Source organism: Mus musculus, chromosome 11 (genome assembly GCF_000001635.26).
Source record: "Mus musculus strain C57BL/6J chromosome 11, GRCm38.p6 C57BL/6J".
NCBI lineage: Eukaryota > Metazoa > Chordata > Mammalia > Rodentia > Muridae > Mus > Mus musculus.
Window position 1 is genome coordinate 74,670,868 of NC_000077.6, and position 13,440 is coordinate 74,684,307.

General features: G+C 39.5%; 1 protein-coding gene across 2 annotated transcripts in view; it reads right to left on the bottom strand.

Annotated features, from left to right (window-relative positions):
- Positions 1-3,081: 3,081 nt before the first annotated feature.
- The window catches only part of Pafah1b1 (platelet-activating factor acetylhydrolase, isoform 1b, subunit 1), a 50,436-nt gene continuing 40,077 nt past the window's right edge, over positions 3,082-13,440 (bottom strand). For both annotated transcript variants that reach the window (NR_037610.2, NM_013625.4), the window contains exons 8-11: positions 12,592-12,820; positions 11,368-11,469; positions 8,591-8,747; positions 3,082-6,875 (exon numbers count right to left, since the gene is read on the bottom strand). Coding sequence is in view for 1 of the 2 variants with exons in the window: in NM_013625.4 (NP_038653.1) it covers positions 6,802-6,875; positions 8,591-8,747; positions 11,368-11,469; positions 12,592-12,820 (562 nt within the window). In the remaining variant the exon portion in view is untranslated. The remainder of the gene's footprint in view (positions 6,876-8,590; positions 8,748-11,367; positions 11,470-12,591; positions 12,821-13,440) is intronic.

Here is a 13,440-nt window from a genome sequence, read left to right on the forward strand (position 1 = left end):
GCTCTGTGGAACTTGTTCCTATTGCTTGAGTGAGGCTCAGAAGTACTGCTGGGAGGTAATTGTGTATATATTATGTCAAACTCAACGTTATGTTCAAGTCACTGAAGTGGAAGGGGTGCGACTTCAGTTGTTAGGCTGGGCCCTACACAAGAAAAAAAAATGTAGTGAAAGATGTGTTTCCGGAAGAGGGATTGATGGCAAGCTTCTGATTCTTTTGTAGTCTTTTGAACATCTCACTGGCTAGGCTTGTGCCTTATTCCCTTCCCTTGTACCTGGTAGATAGGGTTTGGCAAGTAGAAAAGAGGAGTGCTGGTTTTTTAAGAGTGTAAAGCCAGCTTATGTAGGGCTAGTGGAGTGGAGAGAAGAGGTGGCCAACCAGTAGACTTGTCACAGTAGTGGTCCTAACCAGTCAGCAAGCCTCAGACATGCTTGAACAAGCTTTCTGGCTTCATGATGCTCAGGGATTCAAAAGTCCTAGTTACATTTTATGACTTTATGAAAAATACCAGCCCTAATTTGTGATCCTTTTTTCCTAAGCCAGTGGGAGAAAGATGTTTCTGATCTTGATACTAAGTAACATCCGTTAAGTACTTACCAATGATTTTGACCATTTAAGCCTACTGTGTATGTTCCCTTTATAATTTGGTGATTTGAAGCAAGGTCTCTTAGAGCCAAGACTGGCCTCAAAATCCCTTTTAAGCTGAGTGTGACTTTGAGTTCCTGGTTACCGGTGTGCACATGACACCTGGTTCATTTTGTCGTAAATGTGTTTGTTGACTTGTTGGACTCCCCACTTCTGGAAAGGGACATCACACAAAGTTGAGGCTGCTCTGCATGAGCTTAATAGTTTAATCAGATGCTTACAAGTCACCCTAGAAGCCCATTTTTCTTGGTTGGTTCCCTTAAGCATATTAGTGTTATTAAATTCCTTTGTAAAATATTGTGGGGTGCGAGAAAGGGCTCAGATGTTAAGAACTTTGGCTGTTCTCCAGAACAACCCAACGACCCAGGTTTAGTTGCCAGCTCCCATATGGGAGTTTACAATGGTTCATAACTCCAGTTAAAGGGATCTTCTGCCCGCTAGATACTAGGGACATACATAGTACACATATGTACACACGTGCAGGCAAAATACCCGAACATGTAAAGATCTTAAAAATTATGTGTAGATATGAGTGCAGGTAGCGTGTATATGAACCCAGAACATGACTTGAGAGATGATTCTTTCCACAGTGGGTTCTGGGATGGAATTCAGACTGTGAATTTAGGGCTTGTGCAGCAAGCACTTCTATCTGCTTAGACATCTCACTAGCCAATTAGATCTTTTGACAACTCAACAGGAAACTCAGTTGAGGGCCACAGGACAACCTGAGGAATCCCTATATATTCTATGGCTGAGAAGTATCCTGAAGTGGCTCAGAGCAGCTTTAATGCAAGAAGGTATTCAACTGTTGGGGCTATTAACTGATGCCGCTGACAGTTATCAGGAAGCTGGAAGTGGTGGTATATGCTGAGGCAGGGCTATTGATGGAATTCAAGGATAGCCTGAGCTAGATACTGACCCGGTTTCAAGACTCCCAAAATGAAGGGCTATCTTACTGGCCTCTTCATACTGAGGAACTAATATAAAGTAGCCAAGTATGGTGGATGCCTTTTAGTCCCAGCACTTGGGAAGCAGACAGGTGGATCTCTGTGAGTTCCAGGCCAACCAGAGCTTACATAGTGAGACCCTGCATTTAAAATAAATAAATTTCCAACTACTGTCAGTGAAATGGTTCAGTAGAAAAAGGTACTTATTGTCAAATCTGACTCCACTTTCAATGGTAGAACGCATTCCCAAATAATCTCTGGCCTTACACTGTAGCATAAACACATGCACATAGTAATTTTAAAATTTAAAAACCAACTACTCTTTTTTTTTTTTTTTTTTGTCTTTCAAGACAGGGTTTCTCTGTGTAGCCCTGGCTGTCCTGGAACTCACATTGTAGACCAGGCTGGCCTCGAACTCGGAAATCCTCCTGTCTCTGCCTTCCAAGTGCTGGGATTAAAGGTGTGTGCCACGACAACCGGCCCAAAAGCCAACTATTTTCAGTGTTCATTGAGATGAGTGGGCAGTGACCACATGGGAAAGCAAAGACTGGGAATGTGGCTCCCTGATAGAAACCCCCCCTCCCCGACCCTGCCAGCACAGGAAGGGGTCAAAGGAGTATATATGTGTGGGGAGAAGGGGTTTGAATTCCAAGTCCTGCTCTGAGACATTTGACCTGGAGACACTTATCTTCAGCCTTGTTAGGCTAATCTGGAGGACATGTTCAAAAGGCTGCCTGTACTGGCTATTAGTATGTCTTGAGGTGGGGGGCTAGAATATACATGTCTAACGAGGATATGTTGACTCAGAAGCAGAAAATTGCTGCTAGCAGTTGAATTCATGTCTGCACAAGTTCTCACCAGACTAACCAGGAAGGAAGGATGCAGCCGGCATCCTGCACAGAGCTATCTCCCTGCCTTCAGGACAGAGGCCAACATGTGATCCACAACCAGTTTCCAAATTCACAACAGGATATGATATTTAAGTTAGAACTCCACCAGAGGGAAATCGGTCAGGTCTAGTAGAAAAACTGGCCAAGTACAGCCCTGCTTCTTTTGGTTGGGAAGACACCTTCCAACAGGAGGCACCAGCACGAGACAGAGCACCTAGAACAAAGTGAAGACTTACTCTGGTATATTTCATAAAACCTGACATTAAGGATGTTTATCTCCAAGGTAAGAGATGATAAATACAAAATGGGCAGGGCCCTCATCTCTGGAATTGAGTCTGTATCTCTAAGAGACAGTAAGTGTGCTTAGCTGTGCAGTGCAGTCAGTAGTTCTAGTTAGGCTCAAGCCTATGGCTACGAGAGACCTACCTACATGCTGCTCCCTCCAGATAAGGGGTAGACAACAGCAAAAGGCAGTGGTAGCACAGCTCTGTTGCTTATGGCCAACTAACATTCTTTCTGTTGCTGGTGCCCAAGTCTCACTTCCTGCCAAGATCAACACAACCTCACCCCCAATGACCATTGAAAAAAACCCCACCAGATCTAGTTTTATAGGCATTTAATAGTTTACCAATTGGTACAATAAGATTTTTAATATGCAGAAAACATGGATAAATTTTGTTTTACACAGTCTGAGAGCAACAAATCTTACTGTAAAACACAAGAGCAATATTATATACATTCCTTTACTGATTTTTAAAATTTTGTCGATATCTTCGGTGAACTCTTAACAATCTGGGAACTGTTTTCTCCAATGACCACCTCTGCAACGTTCATATGAAATCAATGTTTGCCTTCATGTCAGTGTCAGGACCGGCTTCTAACTCGTAGAGTTTGTGTTTATTTCTAACGTCTTCAGAGTGAGCTTTGGGGATGCCTGAAGGATAAGCAGGCAAGAAAGCAGCTACTTACATGATACAGTGAAAGGATAAAAAGGCCCGTCCAGTCGTGACTTGTGAGTCCAGCTTACCCCATCCCACCCAACCCAGCCCACTGGAAAAAACCCAAAACCTTTCTTGCAATTTTGCCCATGTTGCTTGTCTACCATGACATTCCTTTTTGCACCATCTAGATTAATCAACACACTGGGTTTATATACAGCTGGACAGGAAGAGTAACCTTTTCAAGTGCCTTTTCCTTCTATTTCAACTTGTTGCTTAAGGATTATCAAGCCACCACTGTCAACAAACAAAATGTCCTTATTTTTAAATAGTTTTTTTCTTTTAAATTAAAAAACAAACAACAAAAAAATAAACTTTAGTGAGTGGTATTATCTGGAAGTTCACAAAGAACAGAAAGAGGCAAACAGGAGACTGGGCTTGGTGAGCCTAAAGCCAAAGCTTCCAAAGGACTAATAGTGCATCACGGCCCGGGACGGCTTGCTAATACTAGTGATTGTGGGTAGTGCTCTGAGCACACCATTGGTCACACCACATGCAGACAGAACAGGACGGTCTTAGTCTCCTAAAGTGCAAGATGTCATGTGAAAAGCAACTATTCTTCAGGTCATGTCTACACAAACCAACCTGCAGCTTGCACTCTCCATGCGGTTAGGACTTCTTGGGCACGCTGTGCTATAGGTGGCACTGGAATGTCTGTTTACACACACAATCAACAACCATCCGAGTACACAATTCTATCAGCTTTTTATTTAGTAAGCAGCCAATCTGACTCAAGAAAGTAACAAAGCAGCAGTGAACCGCTAACCAATTCATAAAGTCCTCTACTTACAACCCAAACCAGTAACTTTATCATTGTCCTTATCCCAGGCAAGGCACAGGGTTAGACAGCAGACAGAGAAAACAGTAACATAAGAGTAAGGGCATCAACAGGGCAGTGTCAAACAACAGTGTGAGAAACCTTTGCAAATCCGATGCCAGATGTGGATGTTGCCCCGCCACCCTTCATTATTCAAACAGGGCTCGTTAAGTTTGGATCCAGCTGTGGACCATCCCTGAGATTCAATGTTTTCTGCTGCTTAAATGGATGATGTCTGGTAACTCAGCTAAGCAGCAGGCTGTGGCATTCTCCCAAGTAAGGACAGCTTTGTTACAGAGCACTCTCTCCTCCGTTGTCAGTGAGTCACTGCTGCAGGGGAGGAAACCCAGCAGCTTTGCTCCTCTACATTGGTACCATTCTTTATTGTTTCTATGAATGATGTCTAGATGTTGTGGCTTACCCTTAAACAATTCATGTTGCTACATGCTAAAACTGAATTAAAAAACAAGACATTTTAACACATACAAACAAATGTTAAGATGCACCATTTCTATGTATTTATATTCTTGAAATAGGACAGGAAATAGCAGCAAATGAGAACGAAGGTATTTTCTATAGCTTTTGGAGAAAAATCCAGTCAGAACAGCTAGGAGAAAAAGACTTCTTAATGTAAGCAGGGCTGTGAGGCAATGTTGTCCTAAAAGCCAACCTACAGTGTTGTTTATGGGAGTCACGATGGAGTTTTTGTCCTCAAAAATAACCACTTAATTCTCAAAACACTTTTCCTTTCTAGAGAAATCTCTGAGGAATATTAAGAACAAACAAGTGAACAAACAAAAGCACACAAGCTAGACAGTGAGCTTCTGTCAGAGCCTAATCTCTTGTGTATATCTACAGGACATTAATTCTCACCCTTTGTCCTTTCAGGAACCAAATTTCCATTCAATACTTAAAGGGATTTTTAAAAAATCTATTATACAAACGAATAAAATGCAGTCCAGAAAAAAAAAATTATCATTGTTAGACTGTCACTGTTATGTCATTGTTTCTGTTAACCTTTCAAATTGATTTTCTTAAAAAGAAAAAAAAGTTGATTAGCTAGGTGATAAATTCTTTATTAAAAATTGACAATGGAATAGTGTTCCAAAAGTCATGGGCAAAATTCTCTTAAACCTACTGTAGAAACTCTGGATCAAAATATACAGCCTATGAGGAATGCGTAACATGGTGACTGGCCACATTAGAGGGGAGAACAAAGGAAGTGACTTTCTCTTAGAAAAGCTCCTCAGAGTCAGAAACAGCAGAAGAGTTTAGCATGGCTGTGGTTGGTGTTCCCCAGCAAGATTTACTCTATGCGTAAGTTTTAGCACTTCTTCAAAAACTTAAGACCCAACAACATGGAGGTTATATGTGTGTGATATACATATATAGACATATCCACTTACAGATAGGCCCATATACTTATAAACATTTACATATAAACAAAACATGAGAAAAAAAAAACCCAGTATATTCTATGCACGCTTCATTACACCCTGTCACTTTTTTTTATAGCTTGTAAGTGAAACAGTTCGAATTGTTATCAGGGTCATGTTGGAAACTGTTCCTTCCACTCCTTTAAAATGCGCACCCAGCTTTGTCAGCATTCATAATTCTGACATGCACATTGCACATCCCTAAAAACATCATAAACACATAGTGATCTGTACCATAACACTCAATGGGAAGATCAAATTCTACTGGGGAGTCACATCACTACACAGTCCAACAGTCTGGAGAATACAACTCGCATGTCTAGTGTGAAGAGAAGCCTAAAGTAGGACAGTGCTTCCTGACCTGTTTACAAAGCAGTAAGACCCAAATGAAAAAGGATTCACTATTAGCTGCTGAGATTTTTCTTGAGAATTACGATCATTTTCTTACATAAATAAACCACTAGCCTTTGCTTGATAGGCTGCCAAAACAAACATATCCTATTGATTTGGCAAAGGGGTCATGACAAAAACTTCATGTGTAATCCCCATTACACAGATGGAGCAAAGATTCTGAATTGCAGTCTTATTATCTAACACCCTTAAAGATTTAGTAAGCACACTTAAGTGATGTTACATAGATACACATTTCAGAAAAAGCCCTAATAACCACCACTTTCCCCAAAATGAGGCCATCAAGTCAGGCACCAACAGATAGCAGGAAGAAAAACAGTAATTAATAATCCAACATAAAATGACACTGTCAACTATTCAGTTTAGTGCCCTAGTTCAATTTATTTAACTTCTGCCCTTGTAGGCCTGGTGTGACCAATGCCAGCCCAGGTTTTTAAACCCTATGGTACTTCTAGACAACATATGTAAATTTACAGTATACAATTTGGATTCACCATGCATGAATACTTTGTGTGTAACATTTAATAAGTTCAATCTACATCCAGAATAATTTACATGAAAGGACAATATTTATTTAAACAGAGCTCAAATGGGGTAACCATGGTATCATCAGAGTGCATCCAGAGGAAAAAAGGGAGGAAGAACCAAATGTGACTCAATCAACGGCACTCCCACACCTTTACTGTTTGATCTACACTGCCAGTAACCACATAGGGTGCCGTCTTATGGAAATCTGAAAGAGAAAAGAAAAGGCTTGTTTTCAAACCATACTAAGCCAGACAGAATGCTTTGCTTGCTTTTTGAGCAGTATATTTTATATAAGCCCAGCAGGCCTTGTACTTGATTCCCTCCAGGTCAGCTTCCCAAGCTCTGGGAGTCTATGAACCTCTGCCTCCACACTTGAATACAATGTCCACGATTTTCTCCATATACATACCCATCCATATCTCTAAAATTACTGAGCTTACCAACTGGATTAGGAATGTTGAAACTCAATTATTAAATTCCACTCGATGTCACTAGTATCATCCCAAACAATGCTCAAACCTACTAACAAGTGCATATTCACCCAGCATATTGATTTACTGAATGTTGTGCTTCAGGCTTAGTACTAATGCAACACTCCTGCCCAATTTACCAAGGGCTTTATTGTCACCATAAGGTCCATCCATCATACCCTAGTACATTACAATTTACTGAATTCACTGTTATCAACTCCAGATGATACTGAGGACATGACGTTTATACAATTCCCTAAGTACATGGTGATGGTGGTATATAGTGGATAGTGCATTTTTTTTTCCTTTCTTTCTTAAACAATAATGTCCTGCCATGTATCTCTTGCTATGTACATCAAGCTGGACAAAATTTGGGGCATAATCATCCTGCTCTGCCACCCAAATTGGGGAATGTGTCACCATGCCTCCAGATATTTTGTCTGCCTGTCTCTGTGTGTGTGTATAAGTATACATACAGGCTCAAGTACAGAAAGGTCAGAGGACAACTCTCAGGAGCCATGTGGGATGTGGAGATTAAGCATGGGTTTTCAGGCCTGTCCAAAAGCACTTCTACCAGCTGAACCATCTTGCTAGCCCTATTTCTTTTTCTCCCCCCTCCAAACAGGATCTTCTATGTAGCCCAGGTTATTATTTAAGATTCCATTTGTTCTTCTTCTACAGTATCAGGGATTGACACTAACATCTCAGTCAAGTTTCACTAGCTGGTATACTGCAGTATCAGGGATTGACACTAACATCTCAGTCAAGCTTCACTAGCTGGTATACCACTGAACAACATCCATAGCACTTAAGCCTTTAATACATCCTCATGGTGTGGTGACTGCCAACTATAAAATTACTTCACTGCTACTTCATGGCTGCAATTTTGCTAGTTATGAATCATAATGTAAAAATTTGATATGCAACCTCAAAGGGGCCTCAATCTACAGGTTGAAAACTTTTTTTTTAAAGATTTCTTTTAGAGAGATGGTTCAGCAGTTAAGAGCACTGACTGCGCTTCTGAAGGTCCTCCTGAGTTCAAATCCCAGCAACCACATGGTAGCTCACAACCATCAGTAATGAGATCTGACACCCTCTTCTGGAGTGTCTGAAGACAGCTACAATGTATTCACATATATTAAATAAATAAATCTTTAAAAAAAGAAAATTACAAGTTAATAGGAAAGAAAAATACCAGCCAGTCAATAGGAGTGATCATTAAGTATCCTTTCCAAGTCGTTTCCAAACCCAATGCACAACAGAGGAAACAATATTTTAACTATAAGCTTAATTCTAAAGAGAGAAGCTTAAAGCCACTGGCAGGAACCCATAATGTTGAAACAGGCCTTTTGGTCACTTCTTACCTGGAAAAGTCGACAAGGTTACATAAAACTGCTACATCTGGCACTCCAAAATTCAAATGTTCAGAAACCTCACAATGTGTACATACCCAAGGAGGTAACAAAGTGTTCATGCGCATTGAGGGTCTTCATGCATCGCTTGTTCTTATAATCCCATACACGGAGGGTCTTGTCATCAGCACAACTCAAAATAAACTTCCCCCCAGAATGGAACAGAACTCCACGTACCCAGTTATCATGACCCACCTTAAAGACAAAAAAGTATTTGACTTAAGTAACATTTAGGATAGAACACATTTTAATACTAAAACCAGTCCTTTTTTTTCTTTTTTCTTGACAAGGCCTTATAACCTTGAACTTCAGGCAGGCACTACCACACTCAAGTTTATGTAGTACTGGGAACTAAACCCAGGGTTTTTATGCCTGTAAATACCTTTTCTATCAAGAGAGGCACATCCCAGAAACCTGCCCCATGCAAACAGGGCCCCATGTAGCTCAGAGCTGCCTAAACTCACTGACCTTGAGATGATGACCCTCTTTGCTTCCACCTTGGATGCCGGAATCATAGATATATACTACCATGTCTGATCTTGTGCCATGCTGAGGTTTTAACCCAGAGCTCTATGTATGCTATGCCAGGCAGGCACTCAACTAACTGAGCTATACTCTTAAGATAGACTAGTATTCTTCCAAATTTTCACTATTTTTTAAGTATTATGTGCATGGGTGTTGTGCCTATATGTGTGCCTGTACGACACGCTGAATGCAGTGCTCTCAGCAGCCCAAGACGGGATTGGATCCCCTGGAACTGGAGTTGTAAGCTGTAACATGGGTGCTAGAAATCAATGCCAGACATTTTGGAAGAGCTTTTAACTACTGCTAGTGCTTTTACCCACTGAGCCATCTCTCCAGACCCTTGATATTATCTTTTTAAAATGTTAGTAATTAATAATAATTAAAAATTATGGAGCCAAAGAGATGACTGAGCAATTAAGAGCATTTTAGGGATCCATAAATTAGTGGTATACACACCCTTAATCCCAGCACTCAAGAAGCAGAGGCAGGTGGCCTAATCTAGAGAGAGAATTCCAGTACACAGAGAGACCTTGTCCAAAAACAAAACAACAAAAAGAGCACACCGGGGAGTAGAGGCGCTGACTGAGCAGTTAAGATAAGGTAATGGCTTTTAGAGGAGTGGAGTTGGGTTCCCAGCATTCAATACAGTCACTCACAACTGCCTGTAACTCCTGCTTCAGAAGCCAATGTTTCTGGCCTACTCAGGGGCTGGCACAAACATAAATACAAAATTACGTTAAAAAAAACACACACACACAATAAAAAATGAATTGAACATGGTTGTACACATTCAGTACTTGGGAGGCAGAGGCAGGCTGAATCAATCTGAGTTTGTGGCCAAGCTGGTCTACCTAGTTAAGTTACTTACAGGCCAGACAGGAATATGTCATAAAACCCTGTCTCAAAAACAAAACACAAACCAAACAAACAAAAAATAGGGCAGCAACAACAACAAATCCTCATATATTTTTGTGGCCACACCAAAAGGAAGCAGGAAAAAGCATCCCACTAGCCCAACAGTAGGAAGCAGAAACCTAGGAAAAATGGCTACCTTAAAGATCCATTTTTTCAACATGGTACAAACGAACCTAGAATACAATAGTTTTTTTTCTGAGAGATGGGGTCTTGACTATGAAGTCCTGGCTGACCTGGATTCTATATAGACCATACTGTCCTCAAACTAACAGAGATCCTCCTGCGTCTGCCTCTTGAGTATTGGGAATTTTTTTTCCGTGTTTGTTCTTGTTTTTCCAGACAGGGTCATGCTGTGTAGCTCCGGCCTTTCCTCAAATTCAAGAGATCTGCCTGCCTCTATGAAGATTAAAGGTATGTGCTGCTGCTGCTACCACCACTTCCGACTGGGCGGCCCTTCTTTTATCTTTAAATTAGTTTACAGTAATCGCTTTTCTTTCAGCATTCTCATATTTACTTATGTAGTTTTGGTTGATCCTTCTTGTTCCTTCTCCCAAATTTCTCCTCCCATTTCCCCACTGTACTCTTCCTGCATCCAATATTCCCTTCTCAATTAATCCTGTAGTATACTTTAAGGCGTTGCTAACATTCTATATGCAGATCTCATCAGCACTTACGTAGTTTCTAAAACTATGATGTTATATTCTAAGACCTGCTACTAGCTTAACAATAGCCAGTTAGAGCTTCTTAGGCAAACCAGAAAGAATGTCTAATAGCCACCTCCCTCTTACATTGAATCTCCAAAACTGCTAAAATTACTCAACTCATTAGAGTTAATTTCACAATAGGAAAACACAAGAGGAAAATAAACTAAGTAAGAAATGTCAACAAAGAGATGATAGCTGAAAAGAGAAGAAAACATCTTTAAAAAGTACTGGTGAGATGGCTCAGTGGTTGAGTTTTGTTTGCTTTTCCAGAGAACCAGGGTTCAATTCCCCACACCCAAATGGCAACTCACACCAGTCTGTATGTAACTCTATCTAGTTCTAGAGGATCTGACACCCTCACATACAGTCAAAACACCAATGCACATAAAATATCTTTTAAAAGTAAACAAGTCTGTAAGAGCTTTCTCCTCCAGAGTAGCTATTAACATAGTGAACTAAGACCCTACCCCCCAGCACTGACTGGTTTTTATAGATTTATTTTCTATAACAATGCATTCTATAAATTAGCACTTCATAAAACTTTAAAAAGTTTATAAATGTATAGTTATTTTAAGGTCCCAGAACTGATAAGAAAGCACAAGTCTATCTGATTCAAAAAGGTAAATGCGCAATGAAGATGCCAAAGAAATAATACGATTATGCAAACTTACAAGAGTCATAAGGCACATGCCAGTACTGACGTCCCACATCTTAATAGTTTTGTCTCTGGAACCAGATAGCAAGAAAGGTCCAGGCTTGCCACTTTTTTTAGTCTATTAAAAAAAAAAAAAACATAAAAATTATTTTTCCCATACAAAAAATAAGGACTTAAAATAACTTCTCTAAAATAATGACATTTACTTGAAATCTTGCAAAAAAAAAGCTGTTTTCATTTATTGAAATATATAGATAGCTGTACCTAGCCTAGAAAGAAAGATAGGCTCTGCCTAGGTTACACCAACAATGACTTTAGCAATGAGGTTAGGTATATATAGCTAAGTGATGTATTTGTCTCCTAGCATGAAAAAAGGCCCTGATCAATATCAGTATCAAACCTAGGATTAAAAAAGATTTTTAAACCAATCAGTACTTTTTATATAAATTTAGCATCAAACTTATTACATATTATATATAACAACCATCAGAGGGTACTACAAAGAATTTTATTTAGAATTTTTAATAGTTGAACTTTAAATAGAGCTTGTAATTTATAATGAACAAACAAAAGATTAATTTAGAGCCAGATCTTTAGGAGTTCAAGGCCAGCCAGGTCTACATAGAGAGTTTGAGGATAACCAGAGCTACCAAATGAGGCCCTGTCTCAAAAATAATAAATAAATAAATAGATGGATAGGTAAATAAAATAAAAATAAATTAAAAAATCCCAAAACTTTAAAAAAATTATTTAGAGCTTTATTAATATGTAGGGGGTTTTATGGAGGAGGGGTCTGATTATGAATCATCTCAGGGCCATCAGACCTGGATTTAAATGATCCAGTCTGCCTTTAGTAGATGATCTCCAACTTATAACAAATCAAGGATGAGCTATTTTGTTTATCTTTGTATGTGTACTCCATTCTTGCCATGGCATGCAGACAGACATCAAAGGACTACTTGAGGGAATTGGTTCCCACCTCCTACCATGTAGGTTCAGGAATCAAACTCAAGTCACCAAGCTTGGCGGCAAGTGTCTTTACCTATTGAGCCATCTTACTAGCCCAATAATAACTGACAACTACAAAGAGCAAACAAAAAGCCTCAAAACTCAGAATTCTAGGCTACAGTTTTAGTTGTATCCAGAGACCTTAGACTGAAAATCACACAAGTTACCTAAGGCTCTGCCCTATGACACAGTAACAAAATCATAAAAAGACATGCAATCAATCGTACAGTACCTCAGATCCTGTTGCTTCAGAGATGGAAGAATATGAACTTTCTGGAGCCCAGGAAATGCATTCCACCACATGTTCATGTTCTCGGAGCTCAGCCTTGCATTCCTTTGTTGCTACAACCCACACACGCACAGTCTGGTCATTGGAACAGCTGGCTATCAGAGTGCCATCCTGATTTGGCCGCACCATACGTACCCATTCTCTGTGTCCTGTGAATGTCTTCACACAGTAGCTGTCAATTTAAGAAGTGTACATTGTGAATAAATGGTAACCACTAGAACACTTTCCAAAAGTGACACAAATTGAGATGAAGAGATATCATTAGTTAGAGAAATTACACTACATCAAAAAAAGAAAAGTAAAAGTAATAAAAAATGGGCACTAACCTGAAGTAAAACAACACTAGGTAAAATAAGCTGACAAGAAACACCACTAAACACAATAAAACTTTAAAACCTCAAGTCTAATAAATGCATACCAGCAGCATATACATTATTTAAATTCTAATTTAAACCCAGATAAGAAAAACAAAACAAAAAAAAAATAACAACAACAAAAATAAACCACACAGAGAAGAAAGAAAGTAGATATCTCACAGAACTGGCTTTCAAAAATTCTTCCTACAGTGCATTCATGTTCACAGTGCATACAGTGCAGTGTGTGTATGAATGGATGGATGAATGTATGTATGTATGTATGTATGTATGTATGTATGTATGTATGTATGTATGTAAAATTTATTTTGGTGCTAAGGTTGGAAGCTAGGGCCTTGTGCATTATTAAAACAAGTGTTCTACCACTATGCTAAATTTCCAAGTCCTCAAATATATGTGTGTTTGTCAGTCATAGTGA